This window comes from Lissotriton vulgaris, chromosome 2_1 (genome assembly GCF_964263255.1).
Source record: "Lissotriton vulgaris chromosome 2_1, aLisVul1.2, whole genome shotgun sequence".
NCBI lineage: Eukaryota > Metazoa > Chordata > Amphibia > Caudata > Salamandridae > Lissotriton > Lissotriton vulgaris.
Window position 1 is genome coordinate 1,741,151,163 of NC_141687.1, and position 26,880 is coordinate 1,741,178,042.

General features: G+C 46.7%; 1 protein-coding gene across 1 annotated transcript in view; it reads left to right on the plus strand.

Moving 5' to 3' along the window:
- CHID1 (chitinase domain containing 1) overlaps positions 1-26,880 on the plus strand; it is a 1,807,841-nt gene that overhangs the window by 1,031,298 nt on the left and 749,663 nt on the right. The window contains exon 10 of the mRNA XM_086957742.1: positions 16,167-16,322. Coding sequence (XP_086813868.1) covers positions 16,167-16,322 — 156 coding nt within the window. The remainder of the gene's footprint in view (positions 1-16,166; positions 16,323-26,880) is intronic.

Here is a 26,880-nt window from a genome sequence, read left to right on the forward strand (position 1 = left end):
CCGTTCTTAAGCATTACTACACATTTCTATATTAGCCCACTATGTATACGGGCCTTTCTAATTCTAATACATTTTATAGAGTAGATACAGATACATTTCCTATTACATTGGTTACATCGGCTAACTTTACGCTACAAGTGTTAACTTCACGTTATAGATTCTAAGTTTACGTTATGTGCTTGTGAATATGGTACAGACATATTTTTTTATTCAAATTGCGCTCTCTCACTGGCATAGCCTCAAGTCAGTGAATGTTTATCATCAACTTTAACACACAGCTGCGGGGGAAGGCCTGCTCCAGCTCTGCCTTCAAAGACGTGCGAGGGGAGGGCGAGTATGGATCCATATGCTCTCCTGTTCGTGGTGCCAGGACCCAGACACCCGTCAACACTCTCTGGACAGTGCACAAAGGCCTCTCCGGGCGTACAAGTAGCCGCAGAGGAAAACTTACACTCTCAGACAAGATTCAGTGCTTCACAGAAAAGAGACAAAGACGTACAATGAAAGTAACCGCCCTGCACAAGGATTGTGCCTCACTCAGCAAGAACATTGCCAGCTGGACTCATGCAAATACTATGCACGTCGGTAATCTTGTTAAAACAAAACACATCTATGGTGTGAAGTCCGGAAACACGGGGCTCAAAGGAAATAATCTCCCCAAGCCAAAACAAGCATTTGCAATGCAATAGGTCTCGCATTTGCGAGAGTTTGAGCTATTAGCATGGCAAATAACAATGCCTTTTATTTGTTTTACAAACCAAAACATAAATAAAAGATATTGTCTTTTACAATGCCAAAAGCTCAAACTCACGTAAATGCGAGACCTAATGCATTGCAAATGCTTGTCTAACATATGACCCTTATAACAACCATGAGTGGGTTTCTGAGCCTGTGTGTTGCAGGCTCAGGGTGTTTGTCTTGACTCAGCCATCAAGTCCATGAACAGTCAGGCTGCAACTGACCTTTTCAGCTTCTCTCTCACATCATAGGATAGACCGTGCCACTAACCGCCTGAATGGATTATTGCTTTTTAGATTTTCACTTTGTTTTATAGCTGCTCATCACCATTAACCAGAAGTTCCACCAGAGCTGCAGAGGATCTGTATGTAGTTCTAACTCTTAACATGACTTTAGGAAATATTATATTGTTGCCCCTTTGGCGGCTGACAAGTTTTCAAATTTGAAGAAAAATAAACAGCCCAAAAAAGGCTCTTTTTTATCCTTTACTAACACCATAAAGCTCTTGCTTGTTCGCTGAGCAAACATTTGTGATTGGTTAAAAAAAGTCACATGATGCCTGCTTCATTCTTTACTGTGAAGCAAAAGTGCGCAAATAATACATCCCTCTTCCCCACGCATTCAAGTCCCTATTCGTGAAAAAATAGGTTGAAACATTTGCCAAATGTAATGGCTGAATTGTGACGAAGAATATAAAATTACATAACGTTGCAAAGTGTTCCAGGGCAACGCGCTCCTGCCTCTCCAAATCAATCACTTCCATTAACTGCAATTCTCTTTGCCGAGTGCCATCTGAAATCATACCCTGTCTTTACTGTACCCTTTCGTTTGAAAGAGCCCTAGAGTAAAACACACTGCTATCAGCATGAATCTCTTGATGGGTAATGCGAGAATCAGCAGAAAGTCGGCGTAAACCGGTACTGGTGACAAAAAGTTGTAAAACATAATAAAAGGATTCAAAATACCTCTTCTCCCATTGAAAGGCAGCAGCTGCCTTCCCAGCGTCAGGGCGTTCAGCACCAGCTGCAAGTAGTACAGCGTTTGTGTATGGCCATGCCGCGCTATGACCAGCACCGGCACACAATGGAGAAAGGAGGGGCGGGATGGACGGAGGGAGGGAGCGAGCAAGGGGCGAATGAGAATCCGTGTCTACACGAAAGTGAAAGCGCGCCATGTGCACGTTATGCTAAAACGACGGGGACGGGAGCCGTGCACATCGCCTGTCTAACTTGGAGGATGGGAGGGGAGGGAGGGAAAGTGGAAGCGCGCCAGTGCCGTTCTGTGTTCAAATGCCTGCCCTACACGGGGACAGGAGATGTGCATTCGTATGAAGTCCACATCTCCTGTTCGTATGCGTGCATATCTCCTGTCCCCTGCGGCATAGAAACCGCTGATAATAGGTCTCGCCAAGGCGGGCAGCGCATGCGCTGCATCGCTAGACGAGACCTAAAATGAATGTGAACTTGTGTAATGTAACTGGTGCTCACATAAAGCGTTACAATGCCTTCGGGTCGGCTGTGCGCTATAAAATGCAAAAAAACATAGGGAATAGTACCCCAATTACAAAGCGAGCAAAGCACGGGCACTGATTAACCTTAGTCAATCAGTACTTGATCCCAGTTCCACACAGAGAACTGGAAGCTAGGTCGGAGGAGCATTGCTCCACTGAGCAAGTTGAAAATGGAAAAAAATATAATAACTTTTTTTAACACTCTTTTTATTGATTGTGCTCTGTAATCAACATGTCACTTACATACTATTGAATTGAATCCACAAGTCACACAGTTATCCACTTTAAGGCTTTACAGGAGGCCCTTAAACAAAAGTGTTACTAATGGCCCCCCTTTTACACTCCCTACCCTCACTCTTCCTCTATTGGCCTCTTAATGCTCGCCAATACCCCCAAATGTTCTCCCATTAATTTTGACACCTTCTACTTGGGTACATTTTGTCCTCTTCTTGCTGGCACCAGTCCAGGTCAGAGATCCAATCTGACACCCTGGGGAGGGGGGCAACTGCCCCCCACCCCAGTTGTTAGCAATACCACATTTTGCAATCACTGCAGCCAGTGTAAGCCACAGATACATGTAATTGGGTCATGCCTCTCCACTCTATATCATCAACAGGGACCATTTTGGGCCCATTGGGACCTCCACCCCCACTACTTCCAATGATAACTCATTGTATTATCATTTTATTTTTCCCCTTGCTCACCTGGTGTGATGGGGTGGGTCGATGTCCCGATGAACAGGAGAATACACGAGAATGGTGGTCAGCGGTGCCTCTCTCACCAACTTAAGTCCCCTCACAGCAGGACGATGCCCCTTACCAGCAGGAAGAATGGATCCTGCATACTCAACTTTTATGGAGTCTTGAAGAGGAACAGGGACAAGGCTCCTTTAACCAGGGTTTCCAGCAAGAGGAAACCCCTCCCCTGGATGATGTCCCCATGCCTGGACCGTCAAAGGAAGGAGAATTCCGGAAGAGGACGGACGGCGTTTCCCTGGAGGAAGAAGGTGATCTGGAGTGGAGAAGAAGGACGAGAGCAGAGACCAAGGAGGAAGAAGCAGATGAGGCGCACGGGAGGCGGAGTACCACAGGCGTTCCCGACAAGCCAGGAGGCCACCGACACCTCGAGCCGCCCTGCCACGTTCCCACGGGAGGAGCGTGGCTGGAACAGGTAGGGGGCAAAGTAGCAGGTTGGGTGGGGAGACGTAGCCATCCTACCGTGTAAAATCCTCACTAGACCGCTTGTACATATATCTGTATATAGTGCCTGTACAGTCTACGTCCCTCCCCCTTCACCACGAGCACAAGAGCACAGTACCTCGCCGCACTCGTGTGGGCACTTGAGCGCTCAGTTTTCCTCACTCCCGGCCCCTCGTGATCCTTTGTAAGGACGACCGTCCTAATCCTTGTGTTTCTTTGTTTACTTTTGGGTTCCGGATACCGAGGGAGACCCTGACGCTACGGTGTTCCTGTTATCTGAGCCATTACCAGCACCCCATACATTCTGGATCCTCTAAGGAGAGTCAAGACGGACCCTGCGGCGTTTCACCAAAGAAAGACTTACAAGCCGGCAAAGAAAAGTGTTCATAAAAATAAAGCCTTCCCTTAAACGCACCAGTAACCTCTCTGACTCAGTCACTGCTACCCCGCCACACCTGGGTAGGAGTCGGGCTCCTCTGCTCACAGATGCAGGCAGGGGAGGACTGGTTTGCTCACTCCAAGTGCGCAGGATGCTTTGGCCAGCTGTCTCGGCCGGCCAAACCGTCATGCACACTTTGCATGTTCTTCATGCAGGCTGCATTACAGCGTTCCTCGAGAACATGCCCAGCCTCCCATTCTTTGGCTGAGCACCAATCCATGGCACTCAGACCAATCACAACGCTACATTGCAATTTTGGGATTGGCTATCGGGAGGCTGGGAGTCGGGTGCATCCTGCTTCCTGCCCTGGAAGCGGGGGAGAGGACTTAGAGGAAGTGACGGTGGGAGGTAGCAGCACATAGGTATGAGTGTATTTTCATTTTTATTCCATGCACTCCTCCTCCCCCACCCCCATGACCCACCCCCTCTCCGCCTTGAAATACCAGCCGCCACTCAAAGTGAAGTGGCACACATACACGCTGCTGAATTAGAAGGCGGCAAAGAAGCGTGATTATGATGCCAACAATTGGTAAATAATAGGCGGGCTAAAAGCCCCTTTTTAGATTGCTATCTTTTTTTAAAGATACAATAGCTCCCCAAGCGACAGCTGTGCATGCCCGCTGCCAGCACACTAGACCTACCAAGCATTGGCAAAGCCAAAATGTCTTGCCTATGCAAGAGCTATTGACATTACCAGTGTGGTTGTTGAGTATGGCTAAAAGCTAGTGGCATAGAGGAGAGTGGTGTGGAGTAACAAAGAGTGGCATAAGGTGGTATTGGTGGTGTTGTAGAGTGGAATGCTGCAGCATCATAGAATGTAGTGACATAGATTAGAGTGGTGCAGAGTAGATTAGAGTGCAGTGGCGTAGAGCAAAGTGGCATAGAGCACAGTGGCGTAGAGTGGTGTAAAGTAGAGTGGTGTAGAATGCAGTGACGTAGAGGGCAGTGGTGTGGAGTAGAATGGTGCAGTGTAGAGTGGTGAAGAGTGCAGTGACGTAGTGTAGAATGATATAGAGTACAGTGGTGAAGAGTAGAATAGAGTGCTGTAGAGTGCAGTGACCTAGAGTGCAATGGTGTAGAGTGTCGTTAAGTGCAATGGTGTGGAGTAGAGTGTTGCAGAGTAGACTATAGTGGCATAGAGTGTAGTGGTGCAGAGTAGATTGGCATATAATCCATTGATTTTGAGTAGAGTGGTGTAGAGTGAAGTGTTTAGAGTAGAGGGGCGTAGAGTAGAGTGCATAGAGTGGAGTGGTGCAGCATAGAGTGGAATGATGCAGATTGAAGTTAGTGTAGTGGTGTAGAATGGATTATTTCAGAGTAGAGTGGTATAAAGTATAATGCAGTGGCAGAGAGTGCAGTGTTGGAGAGTAGTGTGTAGTAGAATGCTGCATAGTGGAATGGAGTGGCGTACAGTGCAGTGGCAAAGAGTGCGGTAGTGCAGAGTGGCGTAAAGTGCTTTGAGTGGGCACAGTACAGTAGAGATGCATACAGTGAAGTGGCATAGGGTGCAGTGGCGTAGAGTGGAGTGGTGCGAGTGCTGTGGCATGGAGTGGTGCAGTGTATGACTATTACATTTGCACAGACACAGAGTTTTACTGATCAGTTACAGTATACAATGTGTGGAAATGTTATCACCTAGTGTATTGACTTGTTTTGATCATATTAAAGTATTGGTTTCCATCATGTTTCAGAATTACAAGACATGTACAGTTCATTGCAGATATTTAAACTTTGTTGTGCGCTAGAAAAAAAGCCTTTCACAGCAAGATTGTCACATAAATGCTCTCACTTTGAAGCCAGAGAAAGAAACGTAAACACCAAGGTACCTCAGAAGACTAATCTGACACCTGACCTCTGTCTTTGAATGCACAGCACAGAAATTGAACACTGGTGGAAGGATACAGTAAACAGTGTATGCTCTTCGTGAGGGACAAACTCAAACTAAGCAGCCTAAATCAAATAACACCTACAAATAGAAAGCAAGCAAATGTGAGTTACAAACCACAAAGCCAATGGTAAGCAATAGGCAAAGTGCATCCCCAGGGAAGCTTTCCAAGTCTCCACATGGTGTCTTTAACAAACCAGACAGCTGGGTTGTCTGGTAGGCTTCGACCTAAAAATGACTCATTACATCTGCCGTTTTCTAGCACTGAAAATAAAAAAATAATTCTACTGTTGCCCATTTGATGGCACATATGTTCTAATCTCCAGATTGATAAGAGCCTGAATCACTTGTATGGTACTTTACATCTGTTATCCGCGGATCTCAGGCGAGCTTTCAGCCTAGCATTTGTATTATTAGTATCTGAGCCTGTTTGAAGAGAGAAGTTTTCAAACCTTTCTGAAGGAGAGGTTATCATGTACCATTTGCAGTGCTGTGCTGGGTGGATTCACACTTTCAAAGCTATCCTGCACCACTAAAGTTATAACTCCATACCTGTCAACCCACACAGTGCCACCGTGAAGCACACAATATCGGCTCCTATCACACGTCACTTGGTGAGGAGCCGGTATCAGACAGTGACAGGGTAAACAGTCTAAAAAACATTGTAAATAGTGTTTTTCCATCCCGATTTCCGAGGATTTGAACTGCCGACGTCCAATAAGGGGCGCAAAAGCACCCCATGACATTGGTATCTGCCTCTGCCGGCTTTTTGGGGGGGTGAGTGAGATTGGAGTCAGGGTGTGGTTCAAAAGTGCCTCATAGCTACTTCTCAGCATGAGGCCTTGTCCCCTCCTCACATGGTGAGATTGTTCTTCAAGTTGGCAGGTATGTAACTCCTGATCTTCAATTGTTGAGGGCAACCAACAGATTTGACTTAAGGTCTGGCCCTGCTTGAGATGTACTCCTAGCTATTTTGGGGGCCCCTGCCTTCATCGCTTGGTAAGTAAAAGCCAGCAAGTTCAAGTTCGATGGGCACTTTTAATTACTGTGCTATTATCTCTCAGCTCCCGTTTTCAGACCTTAAAATACACAGAAGCAGACCTATTAACAGAATGTTTTGCAATCTTATTTTTTCCCCAAAAAATCATTAGACTTTCTGAAATAAAATTCACCTGAATAGATTGCTGCAGACATTCACAGATGCTGCTGAGAATTCTAATCAGCCTTTCATGCCGAAGCACATCTCACGAGGTGAGATAAGGCAAACTTTGTCCGAAGCCAGATAAGCCTCTATATAATACAGTTCATCCCAGACTGAGACCTCAAAACAATAGGTCAATCCCCAGCTCTTTCTAGATTTGATAACGGCAATTCTCTCTGGACTGGCTTTCCTAAAGTGCACCTCCTGCCCCTGAGGGCAGCTTTGCATGCAGCAATTTGCTTTATCAATGCAAGTAAAAAATGTGCCCACCTCTTTCGTGCCTTATTTATGCAACAATTGCTCCTTTTGAACCCAGACCACGGTACTGCATCGCTAATACTTTATTTTCTTATTTAAGTTCCCCCCTCCACTGGCTACCTTTTACTATTGACCTTCCTGGTACCTCCTCCTTTAACCCCTTCGTTGCTAGGCCTCCCCTCCCCCCCCCATGCTAAGCCTTTTTTTTAAATATTTGGGGTAGTTCGCTCTTAGGCCTCTGTAACTTTTTGACCACATAAGGTATCCACACCAAATTTGCATCCTTTACTTCCAACATCACAGGGATTCCAAAGGTTCCCAGTGTTTGTGTATTCCCCTGGAGGGGACCCAGAAATGAGCTAAAATACAGCTAATGTTTTCTTTTTTTTATGGGATAAAAGTGCTGCAAATGAAAGCGTCTGTTTTTTCCCCTGCAAATGGTATCAACAAAGGGTTCGTGGGGCTGAAATCACCATTTTGCCAGCTTTCAGTGACTGACAGACTTTTGTCAGAAAGCCAACATTTTTTACACAGCTTTGGCATTTTACTGGAACATAGCCTATTTTTGCAATTTTTTGTGCTTTCAATCTGCTTCCAGTTAATGGTAGAAATGGGCTTTGAGGTTTGCAAGGGATTCTGGGTATTAGAACCTGGTGAGAGCCAGACAAATCACCCCATCCTGGATTGCCCTGGGTGTCTAGTTTCCAAAAATGTATAGGTTTGCTAGGTTTCCCTAGGTGCCTGCAAAGCTAGGGTTCAAAATGTACAGGTAGGCACTTTGCAAAAAATGGGTCAGTTTTCACAGTAAAAATGTGGTGTGTCCACGTTGCGTTTTGGGCTGTTTCCTGTCGCGGGCACTAGGCCTGCCCACACAAGTGCGGTGCCATTTTTCACAGACGACTTTGGGGATTGCGTGGTGGTTGGAATTTTGTGGATCCACGCAGATCCCAGAACTTTCTATCACAGAAATGTGAGGAAAATCAGTTTTTTTTAAAACTAAGTTTGAGGTTTGTAAGGGATTCTGAGTAACGGAACCTAGTTAGAGCCACACAAGTCACCCCATCCTTGATTCCGCTTAGTGTCTAGTTTTCCAAAAATATACAGGTTTGCTATGTTTCCGTAGGTGCCTGCTGTACTAGGACCCAAAATCCACAGGTAGACACATTCGGAAAAGTCAGTGCCTAGTGGACTTTCTGCACTCTGGGGAGTTGGGAAATTGTGGACTATTGCCCCAATATGCCCAGAGGGGGGGCAGAAAGACTGGCTATTCTTTTGGGGGGTGGGGCATTGGGATACCCATTCTGTTCAGCCCCCACCCCTGCATATAAAAACCCCAGCATAATCGCTACTGCCCCCATCTGCCTCCTGGTAGGGGCAGAAAGACTGTGGCATATTTTTTGGGGTGGGTGGGGGCATTGGCATGCCCATTCAGGGGTAACTTTGGGGGGGAAAAATCCCTGGTGGCTAGTGGGTTTTCTGCCCCCTGGGTGGCAGATAAGGTGCTATTGCCACGTCTGCCCCTGGGGTGGGGGGGGGCAGAAAGACTGTAGCATTTTCTTTTTTACCTATATATAAAAAAGAAATCCCTGGCGCTTAGTGGGCTTTCTGCCTCCCCAGGGGCTATTGACCCCATCTGCATCCTCCGGGGGGCAGAAAGTCTTCTGTTTTCTTTGGGGGGTAGGGTGGGGGCATTTGCATGTCCATTCTGGACAGCCCCCAACCCAGGCCTATAAAAAAAGAATCCCCGGCATCTAGGGTGCGCTCTGCCCCCCTATAGGGGACAGAAAGACTGGAATTTTGTGGAGGGGAGGGGAAGCGGACATTGGCACACCCATCTTGGGCAACCACCAACCCCTAAATTCATTAGGGAAAAAAACCTTGGTGTCTAGTTGGATTTCTGCCCAACCGGGGGGGGGGGCTACAGATTGGGGCTCCTGCCCCCCGGGGGGGCAGAAAGACTCTAATTTTGCGGGGTGGGGGCATTAGCATGCCCATATTGGACAGCCCCAATCCCTAATTATAATTGTTTTTTTAGATCCCTGGTATTTAGCGAGCTTTCTGCCCCGGGGGCAGAAAGCTTTCATTTTGCTTCGATGGGGTGGGGGCATTGGCATGCCCATATTGGGTAGCCCCCACCCCTAATTCCAAGTTTAAAAAAATCCCTGGTGTCTAGTGGGCTTTTTGTCCCCCCCCCCCCCCCCCTTCCCCCCCGTCCGGGGGCGGGATCTCTGTTTGGGTAGTGATATCATTGGAAAGGAGCGATTCACCCCTTTTCAAAGATACCTCTACCGTATTTCTACCTTCTCAGGGAGATGAGGTAGCCCCCTGAGCACGTAGAAAGCGAAACTGAAATGAGCCTCTTGGTTCATTTCAGATTCGGTTTCACTAAAATGACGTCAGCGTGACGTGCGCGCTGATTGTCATTCAGGGAAACCAGGGGAGCAGCTTCGGGAGCTGGGAAAGCTATTCCCCAGCTCCCAAGGCTGTTGAAGGGTAAAGGGAATCCCTCTGGTGCCTGCACCAGAGGGATTCCCTGTGCCGAGTGCGAGGATGGCCGGGGCCGTCCGACGCACATGAACACTGGCGTAAAGGAAGGCCCACGGCCATCCGACGCACCGAAGGGGTTAACAGCCTCGCAGCCCTTTCTAATTTTGTATTCCAATTGGCATTTGTGAGTTTAACTGAAGAGCTGCTATGACTTCATGCCTTTTTATAAGGTTTACTCATTACTTTTCTCTGGTTACTCTGCTGTTCAACCGTAAAGCCCTGCAGAGGTCCTTTATTCTAGTGCGCTGTACGAACCCTCAGAAATAAATATCGCATGGCAATACAAAATCTGACACACATCCGGTAAACATTGTGTCCCCAAAGCTGTATGCACTGAATGCCTTTCATTGTAACGGTACCTGTAGCAAATATCTCAACATTAACCTGCCTGACGCAAAACCCAATGCTAGTGATACTGGAGTCAAACTTTGATAGCGCCCAGCCCACCTGCTGCTATCAGGTGAACTGACCCACAGAGCAAGTGTGTATAGATGCCTTTTGGTTGTCTGGACTGGGGCAGCTTCTCTTTATGTTGCCCTATCATACTAAGATCTGTGTTTCACACCCATGGCCTTCCCTCTAGGTCCAGGTGACATACTATCGCAGAATAGTTTTCTAATGGGTATCTTTGAACTATGCAGGATTTAAAATAGTAAATGTTATGCTCGAGGGCAGGGCATTTCAAGGTAATGGCCATGTGGGAATAAAAGAAATTAATATTTCTCAAAGTTCTACTTGTTGCTCCGATATTGCTTATTAGTGGTATGCCTTTGCAGGTTATACTGCAGTTACATAGCATCCTACTGTTAGCTGAAATACATTTAGTTCACTCCGTATGTAACCCTGAACAGTCCACACAAAACAATGTGGCAGATATTATATCAGTGGCATTGGATTTCCCGAAGGCAAGACACAAGGTCGAGGTCTGGCTTGAGTTACCCCTCAGAACCTTTTTGACCGCCCTTTTTAGACTTTTTGTTAACTTTTTTGAGATTTCAGCTCCTTATGTGAGGTTGTCACCCAAGAAACCTTCTGGTATCAACCCATGTGGAGCTTGTCCTGGACAAATGTCGGTGACAAACTCCCACTTGGTGTGTATCGGGTGCCTGGAGCCAGGACATGACTCCAAAGCATAAGAGACGCTCCCTCAAGTTCCTGGCCACCAGATGTCGGTAGACTCTGTGACACTTGATGTCCCATTTGTGTGGGTGGTCCCTGGACTATTCACAGAGTCCTTCCAACATGTATCTTTGCATTCAAAGTCTTCAGGGAGGTCTGGTAAGACCCACAAGCATACGAAATAAAAGACAAAAGCTCTTCGACTTCCCCATATGTCATAGTCATCCAACAAGACAATAGAGCGTCGGCACTCCAGGGTCCTCGTGTCGGTGGGGTCTGAACCTGGTTCGCTCTGTGATTCCCAGATTTGCCCAGAGTTTGAGTGAGCCCCACCCAGTTAAAGGATTTGTATGTGGCCATGCTCCTCATTTTTGGGTAGACTGATCCCTCTTGAGCACCTTCGAGCCCCACGGGTGTAGGAGGACCCCTACAGGAACCACACCAGTGCTTCACCCTTGGCGCCAGTCAGGCCTCGATGATCCCTTGGTGGATCAAGAACTAAACTGTCGGCAAGACTGATATCTTTCCCGATGCCCGCTCCAGTCCTGTTGCTGCAGACGCCCCTAGGCAGCGCCATACTTATCCTCCTGCCCTTCAACATGGAGCTGTATGGGTGTCGTCTGACGCTGCAGCCGGCGCTGACTGAGGTCATCCTCTCCAAAGCAGAGCCAGTGGCTTATTTGATTGCTAGGCCTGGAGAGGAAAACGTTTGGGAGGGGTCTATGAATCCTTATGGAGAAGAACCAGTTGTCCTTATGGAGGACAACTTTTATGAGGAACAGGGTGAGGCCATTGGGTTATATACCCCACCTAACACTGGCCTGGTTTTCCCTCCTACTGTCACTATGGAGGTGGGAGCTGTTTCCTGCAAGGTGGTGCAGGGCTGCTCTGATCCTGGACCTCAATCTGCCATCAGAGGCAGACAAAGCTAATAATTTGATGGAGGTGCTTCAGGTAGTAATTTCCCCCTCAGAACCTTTACTCCCATTTAATGAAGCTCTTTCGGACATCCAACTTGGGGCCTGGTCCCAGCCCTGCACAGGGGCTCTTGTGACCAGGACGATTGCCCACTGCCATCGCCCTGCTCCTAGGGATCCAAGTTTCCTTACCCAGCACCCCACCCTGGAGAGTTTGGTGATCCAATCCTCCTCATCCCGCATTCACCCTCACGTGTTAACTACCACTCCACTGTATGAGGAATACAAGAGACTGGACACCTTCAGTAAGAGCATCTTCTCTTCCACCTGTCTGGAACTGTGGTTGGTAAACACTGCATGTCTATTGAGCAGTTGTTCCCATACTCTTTCTGTTGCACAAGTGCTGACAATAGTCTCGGAGGAAGCCTGGGCCATACTCTTTCCTGGTGGTTGCCAATGACCGATGTGGACTTGATACAGTAGACTCGCTAGGTATCATACCTGGTTGAGAACATCCAGTTTTTTAGGGGTTTTGCATGCCCTTTGATTGCTCTCGCCTATTTGGATACAAGGTGGATTCAGCGCTTACGCGCTTCAAGGACAGCAGAGCTACGGCTGGGTTCTTGGGGTTGTTTATGTCACCTTGTCTACCTCAATCTGCCTCTGTCCATTGTGTGGCCGATAAGGGGTCTCCAGCCACCTATACCCTTCCAGCCACCACAGCCAACAGGCTTCCCAGCATTTTCAGGCCTAAGGAAGCGGGTCCCAGTGACCATGTGGAACAGGCGGCCAGTGATCAGGGCAGTACACCCCTCACCCTGGCAGCCACTGCCTCAAGGCCTCTTTAGACATGTCCTCCGACCATCATGGGCATGCAGTGGGAGGCAGGATACGCCCTCACCCTTCCCCCCCCCCACATTGGAGGTCAATAACATCAGACAAATGGGTACTACAGATTGTCCAATGGACTACTCCCTCCTCTTTGTGGTACCCCTTCCACTCATCCCACCGGCTTATGACCGGCCGACGGAGGATAGTCTCTCCTAGCTCCGTCAAGAAGTGCAGGCTTTCTTGGCCAAGGGAGCCACAGAGAGGGTGCCAGCTACAGAAGTAGGTTGTGGTTGCTGTTCCCCCTACTTTCTGGTACCCAAGAAAGATGAAGGACTCATCCTATCCTTGATCTGCGCTTTCTCAACCTCTTCTTGAAGAAGGAGAAATTCAAAATGCTCACGCTGGGTCTGGACCCAGGAGACTGGATTGTAGCATTGGACACTTATTTTGACATACATTCCCATCCTGACAACTCAAACATGTTATCTGCACTTCGCAGTGGGCCACAAGCACTTATCTGTGCTCCCCCTCAGTGTTACCAGCACCCCTCGGGTGTTCACCAAGGTGATGGCAGTGGCCGCAGCTCGCCTGCAGAGGTCATGCATTCCAGTCTTCCCCTACCTTGATGACTTGTTGTTGAAGGCGGGCTCATCCCAAGTAGTTGTCTCCCACTCTCAAACAATGGCAAACCTCATGCACTTGCTGGGGTTCACTTTCAATGTGCTGAAGTCATACCTGACTCTCTCTCAGATGCTCCGTGTTCTGGACACGGTACAGTTTTGTGCCTATCCTCGTGAGCTGTGTGACCAGGATATTCAGGCTATGATACCGATGTTTCAGACTTTATTTGTGAGTTCGTGAGACTGACCCTGAGGTTGTTGAGCTTTATGACCTCCTGCATTCTGCTGGTGACACATGCCTGTCATAAGAGGCTCTGCAGTGGAACCTGAAGGGCAAGTGGGCGCAGCATCACTGGAATTTCGCTGAAATATTCCAGATCCCAGAGGAACTGCAAAGGATCTGCAGTGTTGGCTGACGAACCGGGAAGAAGTCAGCAACAGACCCCTCTCCCTTCCCCAACCAGATCTGACAGTAGTGAGAGATGCGCCACTCCTGGGATGGGGCAGCCATCTTGGAGAGGTGGAGATCAGAGGCCTCTGGTCTCTGGCAGAATCCCTACTCTACATCAACCTATTGAAGTTCCAAGCAATCTTCAGGCATTGAAAGTCTTTCTGCCCTCCATGAATGGAAGGCTAGTGCAGGTGTTCCCGGACAACACCACTGCCATGCGGTACTGCAACAAATATGGCGGCATAGAGTTTCGCCTCTTTGTCTCTGGGCATGCCTGGAATGTCAGGGCATTTTCCTGGTGGTTCAACACCTGGCAGGCTCTTTGAACGCCAGGGTTGACAAACTTAGTCAAAGATGTCTAGCAGATCATGAAGAGCGTCTCCTTCCAGACACCCATCAGCTTTGAGGAGAGCCTTGCTTAGATTTGTTCACCACCACCGAAAAAGCACAATATCAGCAGTTCTGTGCACTGGAGTTTCCAAGGTGGCTGTAGCTTGGAGACCCTTTTAGTCTCAAGTGGCACTCAGGCCTCCTGCACTCCTTTCCACATATACCACTCTTACCATTAGTTTTCAGGAAGACCAGGAACAACCAGGCCAAAGTTATCCTTGTGGCTCTGGACTGGGATCAGAGAGTTTGGTATCCTGAGCTGTTGAGCATGGCCATTGGTCCTCCAACCAGGCTGCCTCTTCGAGGGGGATCTTATGTTGCAGTAGCAGGGGAGGGTTCTCCACCTGAACGGTGACAGTTCACAGCTTTCAACCTTCTGCCCGAAGTCTGCACTAATCTTGGCAGCCAGGCATCCCTCCACCAGGAATGTATATGCCTTCCATTGGGAAGTTTGTGACATGGTGTACAGAGAAGCGGGTTGACCCTCTTTCTGCTCACCTCTGAGTTCCTTCTTTTTATCCTTTCTCATGCCCAGCAGGGCTCTGCTCTGGACACCCTAAAGGGCTATCTTTCTGCTGGCTCAGCCTTTCTGTGGTTGCCTGATCAGTCATACGTCTTCAGATCCCCCGTTGTAAATAGGATCTTGAAAGGTGTGCAACACATTTACCCCTTGGACCTTTATTATGCCTCAGTGGGACCTTAATCTTGTCTTAACTTTTCTGATGTGCACTCCCTTTGAACCTTTGCACACTTGTCCTCTCAGGCGTCTTACCATCAAGACTGCCTTCCTGGTGGCAATAGCATCTGACTGCAGAGTCAGTGAGCTTTGGCTTTATCATCCACGCCTCCGTACCTGAACATCTACCCAGACGAGTAGTTCTTCGCACTAGAGGTTCCTTCCTGTCGAAAGTTGTTCCTCCCTTTCATGAAGGCCAGTCCAACACCCAGCCTACTTTTAATGCTCTGCCACACCCCTCCAAGGAAGAAGAGCCACTTCACCATCTGGACCCAAAAAGAACATTTTCAATCCACCTTGCCCACAAGAAAGAGCTCTGTGTTGATGGACAACTCTTTGCGGGATATGTCAGAGCAAAGAAGTGAAATTCTGTGCAGAAACAGACCATCTCACTATTAATTGTGCTCTGCATTAGAATATACTAGACTGGCCTTGAAGCAACCCTCTGAGGGTTTCTGTGTTCATTCCACGAGAGCCAAGGCTGTGACCACTGCATTAGCAACTGGAGTCCTGGTCCTGGACATCTGCCAGGCAGTAACGGTGGCCTCCCTGCACACGTTCACCAAACACTACTGCCTGGACAGTCAGGTCCATCGGGACGGGCCCTTTGCCCATTCGGTCCAGCAGGCATTTTTTGGAGTGAAATTGTTTCACAGGTCCACCTTGGGGAGGTATTGTTTGGGTAACGATTCTAAGGTAAAGAATCTGTGGCTAAAGGTCTCTTATCGAATGAGAAAGTTACTTACTTTCGGTAATGCCTTATCTGGTAGAGACTCTATACAGCTGCAGATTCCCTTCTAGGGAGAGGGCTTTCCCCTTTCAAGGACCTTGTTTTCCTCACCAGTGGTCAGTGTTCTTCGTGGTTCAAAGCTCCTGTCATGAAAAGTCACGAAAGGAAATTGACGTTAGCGAGCTGGAGTGGCGCCTATATAGACTCTGCACACGTCACTTCCAGCATGGACGAAGCCACGTAGAGCCGAACGACATCACTTGCCAGCGTGCAGGGGTATTGCTCATGAAAACATTTCCAGATCCAGTCTGACGCCTTGAGATAATTCTAAAATAAGGAATGTGCAGCTAGATAGAGTTTCTACCAGATAAGGTATTATCAAAGGTAAGTAACTTGTTCATTGATTACAAAATGTGGACTCTTAAAAATTTGAAAAACTAATGAAAAACGTTCAAAAACGTACATGTATTTAGCTTGTGTAGAGAAGTTGCGTTTCTTATAAGATATTATTCAAATGATCCTGCATAACATGTTGCGTGGTGATCATTGTGCTCTTGTGCAGTTTGTCTTGTTGAAGCTTTTGCTCTCTCTATAGGCCTGGGCCAAACTCACCCTTACCCTGGGTACGAGCATGCGTTCAGACTCTGGATCCAAACTCCAAATGGAGAAGTAAAATCCTGCTGGGCTTAAATTTTTATGGAATGGACTACTCTGCGCTGGGAGCCTCAGGAGAACCAGTCCTTGGGAACAGGTATGTTGTACGGCAATTGTCTTTGAATGGGAAGGGTAGTTTTACAAACCTAAACGAAGGAGTTAAATGAAGGGTATGTTAACACACACTGTATGACCAAGGTGTTTATTTGGGCCAGAGTGTCCTTATGATTTACAAAGGAAGGCATTACCTGCCCTGGGCCTGCCAACAAAGAGGTAATAATACCTCGAAAAATAAGTTAGTCAAAGATCCTGATGATTTCTTCTGCTGCAGAGATTCCCTGCTTACTATGTAGTTTTTTTTTACTATACTTACTGCTGCAAGATAAGGAAAAGTTTCAAGCGAGACAGTGACGGGTGTTCTCATTGTGAGAATAATGTAATACACATTCTCACTATATGTGTCAGCTACCTGATATTGGGCTGGAGATAGAACTATCTATTCAGTTAATGATGTTGGTTGACGTCGTAGACTCTATCGGTCAAATTATGCATATTCTTAGTTTATACTATGGGAATAGTACAATCTCCTTGCTTTGATTTTCTATGTTGAAGGGAATTAAATTAAGCCTGAATAGAGCTCTTGTCCACACTCTGTTGAGTTCCGCAAGAGGCAGAGTGAGGTAAGTCGCGCTGCTCGCACCGAATTTTACTGCCGGACGTTTGGCCGCGCTCTAAAATCAGTGCAAATGGCACCACATACAGTGCACGAGGGCCACTCGAGTTGATGTTTTACTCAAGCTGCAATTTCCTCAAAGCTAGCAGCAGGTTTCTCAACGCGAGCGGTAGCCACCTGCCGCGACCACCCGCATTGAGAAATCTCGCCGGGAGGTGGTCTAGCGTTGGATTTTCTTGCTCACCAACTTCAAGCTGGCAAGACGCGACAGAGGAAATACTCAGCTCCACGCCACTCAGCATAGTTTTTTGGAACTCTGTGTTCTCTTGGAGTGGTAAAAACTCTGCAAACGAAGCAGAGTTTACCGCCCAGGCCTAAATTAAACGATATGTTGAAAGACTGAGTTATGCATTGTCTGTGCTGACTAAGTGGTTTGATGAAATTAGGATTTCTTTTTCATGTATGTGGAAAAGAATATGGATGTATCCGTTTTCCAAAGATAGGGTTGTTTGTAGCCCTATTTTATTATATATATAACATGTAAAAAAGGTGCTATTTCCACAGGATGTTTATTGTTATGTTATAAAAGGTTATGTAGTATACTTATTCCAATGCTTTATCCTAGCATGTACATGTATAATATGGCTCTTCGAGCACGATTTTGGCAAAAACCTATAAAGTTTGATTAAAAAAAAAAAGGTGCAATTCCTAAACGTGAATGGCACGGCGGACTGGGAACCGAAACCGGCCCTGGCAAACAGCTTGGCTGGGGGATGCTAGTTGGAAGCACCGCTCCCGTCTCACTGGTGTACCTCTTGTTATAGTGGACCGATCCCCAGTAACAAAAAAAAAACCTCCCAGAGGTCCAAATCTGGGCCCCACCCTGGCGGCTCACCGGGAAACGCCCGGTGCCTGCTACGGCCTGACCGGCCCTTGGCACAGAAGGGTCTTGAATGTTCAAACAATATATCAAATATTGATCCTACTGTGCTATTTTGGCAGGCACTTATTAGTTCTCAAGTGTGACACCACTTCTTCTGTCAAGGTGTGCAATGCCCGCATTGCCAGGTATTTCCACCAACGTTTTACATCTTGGCCGGCCACTCCTTTATCGAAGAATATTTTTCTAACCTGTAATACTTATTGATATCTATTTAAAGTGCCACAATAGGGGTGAAGTAGGGTTTTTTGGGAAAACGTCAGACTGAACATAATCGCATTCAATGGGGAAAATAACTGAAATCCTCTGGAGCCCTTAAAAGGGCAAATCTGTGAATGGTGGGAAAATGGGTCTGAAAACTCAGGCACGCATCAACTAACAAAAAAACATTCTGGAATGTCTATTTTTGGCGATTGTTAGTGATGCAGAACTCTGTAAAGATAACAGTTTTTTTCTATACACTGAATTGGCAATTTGTTGTATATTACAACATATTCTAATCTGTTTTAGGTACTTGTGGAATCGAATGTTTACAAATACTTTCCTATCTCTGGTCATTAGGCCTGCATATCTAACTTTTGCTACAGTCACAATTGTTTAACAGAAGCATGAGAATGGTCTGTGTTCGAGATTAGGAGATGTAACAGCATTACATGAAGAAAGGAGGAGCTGCCGTTAATTGTGTCTGCTGTTAACCATGCACATGGGCAAGCATTTACCCGGAATATTGTTCTATGCTAACTGATACATGTAGGAAGTTGTATATTTGGACTTCACAAAGATATTACATACTTTGCCTTACACAACAGTTTTTTTTATCTCCTCAAATGTTGATTGGGATCTAAGGCATAAACTGCTTAAAATATTTCGAAGGATTTCTTTAAGTTACAGTAAATCTACAGTAAATCGAAGCCCAGTCTCTGAAGGTTCTGACTGGTATATTAGTGGTTTTTCAGAGGGTTTAATATTGTGTTCAACCATTCTTAAGTGACTTGCCAATGACTGTACAGAATGATGTATCCGTCCTTGTCGATGAAATAAAACTGGGTGAAATTAATATATTAGAGTATCTGGTATTCGGAGATGTCTGGACATCCATATAAAATGGGCAGACCAATGGCAGCCATAGACCACGTGGACACAGGTGTGTTGATGGCAATTCAAGAGCTAAATTTCAAATTAAATACGGTCATACTTGAGATTATAGGTGTGCCAAAGGAGCTGAGGTTGCTGACTGAGTGCACCCTGAAGCTTCTTGCTGCTTCCTGCGAAGCAGATGTTCTCCATTAAACGTAAACATAAATTTGAGCATATCATTAAATGTGTTAACATCTATAAGGTGTTCAATTAACTTCACAATATGTGGCAGTTTTTTTAAAATTAACAGACAATGACGTTTTGACATTGGTTGCTTTACTGTCTTATTGATTAGTCTGTGCTGTTAAATTTCTCCCTTTTCCCTCTGACTCCCCTCACACACTGAAGCATCACTTATGTGGTCCAGTTACAGTATCTGGACAGATAATCCCATTCCAGCCAATATGACCTAAGATTGAGACATTGGTTATGCGAAGCAACAGTAGCTCGAGCTAGGGAACCCTCTATTACCTGTAAACACCTGCCAATTCTCTGTGTTTCTGTTATCGTCTAAGGTTGGAATCACTGACCTTCACTACTTCTGTTTTTCTTTCTTTTTTTTTTTTGCCTGAGAAAATTAAGTTTATTGCGCTTTTGCGTAGCTGGGGATCATCTCCTTCATCGTCGGATATTTACTCTGTAGCTCAATTTTTCTGTCTTTCGTGTGCTTCTTCCTCTGACCAACCTTTGTTTCAATGGACTTTGCAAATTCATGGTGCAGATTTGTCTTGTAGAGATTTACTGCAATAGGACTTAGTTTTTTTGTCTATTTCTGGGCTGAGACCGTCATAGTTTCGCACAAGTTTGTGCTTGCAGGTTACTCCATGTCTGCTTCAGTGTGTTACAGTGGTTTGGCTGTCATCTTACCCAGCTCGCTGTTCTCTTTTCAAAAGTCACTTGGTTGTGGTTTCATTTGCTGAACCTGTTAAGTATTTTTGGGGTTGGCCAAAGGTATTGTTTTCCTAAATCCTGAGGTTAGGTGTATTAATCTGCAACATTGTTGCCGTCTTCTTCTAAACAGCTCTTCCAGGAAAAGGTTTTGCCTAACTGTAGAATCCTTGGTATTCTCATTCCTGGGGTGCAGTTACAGTTGGTGTGAGGAGAAAGCCCTGACTAGAGCGAAGTACCTGACACTGTAACTCATGGAATAACATGTAAATAAAGAAGATACCCTTCTCCTCCCAACTGGCTTTTCACTCATTTCTGAAGAGCCTTCCTCAGGACTTAAGCAGTGAGATTTTTAAAGGACCTGCATGAAGATGCAGAAGCCCTCTGGAGGCATGATGCAGACGGCTCTGGAGGGGGGAGTTTAGCGGGGGATAGAATGCTGAAGATGGAAAAATGGTGACCAGATACCAGAAACACAGCCTTACGACCTCCGAAAAGTTGTCATCAGCACTTGTTGGGGTGCAGGAAGAGCCCTGTGAGGAGGATGAGCAGAGGAGGAAACTTTGCTTTGGTTCAATTAAAGACTAACCAGTTGAACCTTGCTAACTGGAATTTATGGTACTCAAGTCTGTTCGAGATGTAGGAGGTTTTTTGGGATCTTTCCCATTTGGTGTCGGTTCTCTGCAATGGTAAATGCAGGTTTCTGTTTTGGCAGCTTACAATTTTAGGCACAATTTTGAGTTTGATTAATAGTTACTGGTCATCTGTACTTTCCAAAAGTTAGGGCACTAAGCAGTTTGATGTGTCTCCTTGGGAGCACGTGTTTTTGTTATAACATAAATGCATTGTAATCGTGGGGTTGGGGCGGACCGGAATAACAGGCGTGGAGGCCGTATATAGTGGGTGATGACTTTGCTTGTTTTATACAGTATTTTATGACGGTTAGGGTGGAAACACAAGGATGATGCAGGAAGGGAAGGGTCTCCGGGTCTTTAGTCGGGAAGCGTGGATGCACAAGGATGATGCAGGAAGGGAAGGGTCTCCGGGTCTTTGCTTGACTGGGAGCCGGGCTGTTAGGTCCTCGCTGTGGGCTGATCCAGGTGGTGTCCTCGGAGGTATAAGGAACGAGAGAAACAAAAAGAGGGCTGTTAGTCCACCTGACTGGGACTGACTGAGTCCTTCTACCAACACCAGGGGGTGTGCGGGAGGTTTAAAGAGAGCGTGAGGGAGGTAGGGGGTCGGACAATAGTTGGACGGCTAAGAGCGGAAAATCAGAGGGGTGTATGGGTGAAGGGCAAGTGAAGGGATATTCACAATAGTGATCGCGTGACCCAACGCTGCTTTACAAGAACTATATACAGTGCGAGATGCGAACCCAAAGTGAGGCTGTTTATTTTTACACGACTATTTACATGGCTATTTACTAACTCTCGAAGTAGTAATGGAGATACATGCCCCGCCGCAACTCTTCCGAGAGTTGCGGCCGATCTCCAGCCACCTCCTGCGGACTCCACCAGTCCTCGCTCCAAACGTCCTCTTCCTCTCCTCCGGTCGCCTTCTCGGGTTCTCTGTTATCCTCCGCTCCTCCGGTTGCCTTCTCTGGTTCTCTGCACGCTGTCTCCTGCCACAAGTCCGCCGCATTGAACGCTCCTCTCTCCCCAGTGGGGAGGGTGCTTCCGGTCTTTCATCGGTTCCGATCGGATCCTGTAACGAGGGATAGAGGGGTGGAGCCCGGGTTGCCAGAGATGTGTCAGAATCGGGTTCTGAGGCCGGGGATCTTGCCGGAGGACGCCGTTTTCAGAGAGGTAGGGGACGGCGCCATTGCACATGCATATTTAGCAGCAGTTAGTAGATGTTTAAGGACTGCCTGAGTTGTGCAATTGGAGTTTTATCTGGGTTTAAATGCATACGAGAGATGAGGGATTTTGCTGTGCATACATTTGATGTGAAGTTACTGCTGTACTCTCGTGTAAGTTGCAGAATAGTTATGGTGAATTAATCCAAGTTCTGATGTGTTAAGTTTGGGCATATTTGTTAGGAGTTCATTTATATCACTGACGGTATAGTTGCTGTGAGAAATTTCTGCGATGATTTTATAATTTAAACATGGATACAGGACAGTATCTCACTGGTGTTGGGTCTACAGGAATTTGCGTTGACACATAGAGATGGTATCATTGTTTAATGTGTACACATAAGCATTGCCTATTGATCCAGATTTGTGATCTGATATATGTATGGACATAGAATATGATTGCAAATTGATATAATTTGGCTTCCATATTGTATACATATGGAGAGTGGGTCCAAGGCTATATCTGTGTTCTGCAAATATGAAGAGTGCACGCAGATGCAGATTTGTGTGTGCATATATGGTGGTTGCATACCGAAGCTTATTCGTGTTGTGTTCACATAAGGATTGCTTAGAGGTGCAGATATATGTTGAGTTTATAAGAATATTGTGTATGAGTATTTGTGTACTATCTGTGTAATGTATAAAATGTGATGCAGATGTCAGGAAATGTCAGGATGCTGTGTGAGTGTTGTTATGATGGCAGGTTTTGTGTTGGAGTCTGGTAAATGGAGTTTTGAGTTGAGATGATGAAAGCTTAAACTTTCTATTTATGTGTTGTTTGGCTTTGGATGTGTATGTTATGTTATTTTTATTTGTACCGCGCACAGCTGCCCCAGCAAAGGGGCGTCCTGGCGCTTTGAGGAGGTAAACACAACACAGCATTAATAGCGGGCAGCAAAAAGAGACAAGACCTAAGATGAGCTAAACAAATAAAAAGGTCTTGATAGTGTAGACTTGGGGATGACAGGGAAACTCTGCTGAAGGGGGCATGAGGTTTCAGTACCCCGGCTGTGGTCTGACTGGGCGTTGTAACTACATGTTCTGCTTCTATACATTTTGTATGGCGTCATTGTGAGTGCTGGTGGTGGCGTCAAGGAGTTTGGAAGACTTGCAGGTCTTGGACCTTTGTGCACTGTTTAGTTTCAACCTAATCATTGTCTCCTTTTATTGTTTGACATGTGGTACCTGTGCCTCATGACTTGGAGGGTTGCAAGGATTTCCTCGACCTATCGCATTGTTACTCTGACTGCTGTTTGTTGTCTTTGTGTGGGTATAGAAGACTTTAACAGGTTGTCATTGGGTGAATGTGCAGCCTCGACATGTTGGAGATTGAGTGATTATGAAAGATTGTACTTCTACTGTATGTGCAAAGGAATGACTGTCCTTTCTTTTGTTGTTTGTAAGAAAGAAAGGCGCTACTTCTGGTCGTTTGCATTCTCTGTGTGCCTGAGCTGTGTCTGGAATGCTGAGAGTAAATGAAGTAATTGAACTTTGATGTGTGTGTGGAGGCTGGGAGTCAGTTGAGGTCTGATAAATTAAAACTAAATGATGACAAAATGGAAAAAGTGCCACCATTCAAGAACTCTCCTCTGAATGAGGTACATGTTAAGTCGCCGTGCCTAGGGGCAATGCAAACCCCAGGAGAATATGTAAAAATAAAAACCTCAGAATCAAATTTGATAACAGGCTCACCTTGCCAGAACAAATCAAAGTGCTAAGGACATGGTGCTTTCAACTTAAGCTTCGTCGCAAAATCATTTATTGGTTCTCTCGTTCACAAAAAGCTGTTTAATGCATTTATTTTCTAACTTTTAGACTACTGTAACCTGTAATTCCTCATATCATGATTTACCACTCATGGAGATTAAAAAACGTAAGGTTAATCCAGAACGCTGTTGCTAAATTGGTCTGCAACTTTTACAAATATGAGTCTGTACCTCCAACGGTGGCTGCTCTCCGCTGGCTGGAATTAAGTTTCAGTCTCTCTGCCTGATAAATAATGTGTGACTCTCCTCTCCGAAAACCCAGTCGTGGGATTTATTTGATTTTAATAACCTTTAAAGGTTTGCCCATGTTTGAATTTTTAGAATTAGTCTGTTTGAAGCTGAGCTACAGTCTTTGCAAGACACAAAATATACCACAGACTGGCCTCCTGCTGCTCATGCTTGATTGCCTGTCTGGTTCCAAGAGTTTCAACTGCACTTCATAGGAGAGTCCAACATTGTGGCAATTGGAGCCTTTAATCACTTGTGCCCTGGGGTCTTAAACTTACATTAATCCCAAACATGAGCACTAAGAACACCTTTTTAGCACATGACCTCAGGTCGGCTAAGTAGAGCAGTTCAAGTCTTACTAGGGAAGTGATTTGTGTTAGAAACTCAGAACTCAATAAGCTGTTCAACATACGTCAACGATTCAACATCAAGACAGTGTTTTAGCCAATGAAAAAGCAATCAAACTTTACTAGTCACATACAACACACCACCATACATATATAATTGGTGGCTATAGTTATCATGTAATGCTTCTGTAATATGGTTAACATTAATGGAGATACGGCAGTTAAGCGGCTCCCATGGGGCAATTCTTTTTTTTTTGGAAAACCTTTATTTGACATTTTCAACCAGATACAAACACGGGCCTACAACTCCCAGGGCTGGCCGCTAAGCAATTGCAACACAATATTATGATCAAAACTTCAGACCCAGCCTCCCGTGGAGCATAGTCGCTACATCCACAATGCGTACTGGTTGGATGACATATCAAATTGGGAACAGGATACAAAAGGTTTCATTTTATAATATAAAATAGAAGGATCAGGTGCCATACAATATCTCAAGTTATGAAGAGGGGGCGAGCGAAATAGCAGTGTGTCCACAGTTAATTCGTTTTCATGTAGGTCAGTGGCGTTAAAGCCGACGACACCCGGATAAACAAGCATACTATTACTGTTCGCGCCAACATTTATGCCCGCCCCATGGCCCCGAAACATTGCGAGAGTTGAGGCACAGATGTGAAAGCAAAGATGGACCGAACAATGGACCCACTACACTGACCCGGAAAAAGAGAAAAGAAAAGGCCAAAGAAAGATAAGAAGAGAAAAAAGGCCATAGAACAAAGAGAAAACAAAACTCCCATCCCCCAACCCCCCACCCTGCACCCCTGCAGATGACTACGGCCTACCCCCCTAGCAGGGTGCCTGTCGCCCAAGAACCGAAACCCGAAATATAGAAGGAACAGGGAAAAAGGAAAAAGAAATTAAACCCCACCCGAAGAGGGGAAATGGAGGAGGGCTTTATTCAACGCACTCCCGGTCTCTCGCCCCCGTCGTAACCAACCCCGCCCCGGACTCCGTTAATTCAATAAAACAATCCCGTTAACCATAATACCACAAAGAACAACCCAGACAACAATCTCAGCCTTGGCCCCGTCGAGTAAATTCGCTGAGTCCATCAGGGGAAGAAAGCCCCGTCCTCAAAATGTCAAAAGGTACACAGAGGTGACAGAACAGGGGTCCACAGATGAAAAAAGAAACGCAGGTCCCAAAGTAGTCGGCTGGTACCAACGATGCCCCTCCCCGTCTCCGAAGTCAGGCTTTATCCCATCCGCCATCTTGATAGACCGACTGGGGAGGGGGGTCGACACAGTCCAAAACAGTTCACAGTACCAATTAAAAGGATCCGAAGTGGGGACAGCATGTAAATGTTCCGACAGTGGCAAAACCGGGGATTCCAACGGGTTAATTGAGTCACCAAGCACAGTACTTTCGGGTAGCTCCACTGCGATAGGGGCAAATACAGCTTCCAGCGCCGGGTCGAAGTACGCCACCGGGGCGTCAATCCAAAGGCGAGCTGGCCGCCGGGTCTCGGGCGTCAAGTCAGGATCCGGTCTCAATCCTTCGATTCCATCCGCCGCCAACAACAGGCTGCAGGTCTGGGCGCTAACAGTCTCCTTGAGTGCCACAAGGGCTTCCAGCAACGTCCGCAATGACGGGCCACTTTGAGCCTGCTCCGTCAGCCTCCATTTGTCCTCAGGCATGGTGTTCCCCACGGAGAGGCGCCTTCTCCGGGGGAATATTAGGCGGAGCAGGGATGAGCCATGAGGGACAGACTGTTAGCGTGCAGTAGCGTGCAGTGAGATTCCAACCCAAGGGGCACCGGCGATATGAATGCCGGACCCCTGGCACGGGACCCCCGCAACACAGCACCGTGCATCACTCGTCACCTCACCTCCTATAGAACACCAGGCAGCAGATGGTAGCAGGGCAATCCCAAAATTTCCAATGTTCCAGAGACCGGACCCAACCGCATTCAACCGTCCATTGTTGTTCAACTCGGACCCGGCTAGGCCAGCACTCGAGACCCCGGCTTCTCGGCTGGGTTAGGCCTCAAATCGGTCCTCGACGTTACTCCGCTCCACGATGTCGGAGAAACTCCGGGATCACATCATCAGAGTGCAAATTGGGTCACACACACGGATCCGAGGCAGGAAATCAGGATAGGTGACAGGATAGTAGAGCGTAGGACGGAGGTCAGCGGAGCCGGGAGACTATACGGCCATCTTGGTTGGTGTCGTAGCTCCTCCCCCATGGGGCAATTCTTAATGGTACCTTAGTGCAAACAGTCTCTCTAGTTCATCTCAGATGTTGAGGGCACTGATTCTGTGGAAAGGCGTATTGGGCCAATGCTTTTGCTTACTCCCTCCCCCATGGTATTGGTTCCTACCCACTTTCCGCCTCTAAACCTACCCCCTCCACACCCATCCCTTTGTTCCGTATGTTCCCTGGTCGGACAGTGCTTTATTGTCAGTTTCAGATTTACTTTTCAGGGCTGACTGTGCCGTTGCTGTCTGTCGACAGAGCAGTGGTTGCTCAGTGTGGTGAGTACCCACTGCATACCACTGAACATGGATGACACTATATTCACTCCACTTAGCCTACACAGTCACAGTTAGAGATTATGGCACCTGCGCATGCTGGTTCAAATCAGCTGTCTGTGCACCTCACAGGGAAAAGGCTGCTCCGGGGGGTCACAGTGCTCGTGGTTCAGCAGATCTTGCAGTTTGGGTTCTTGCTCGTGGCCGGTCACAAAAACTACCACCAAAACAAGCAAGGTACCCACCCCTGGTGAGTCTTCCAGACTTGGTGCAGACTTCTCTTTCCC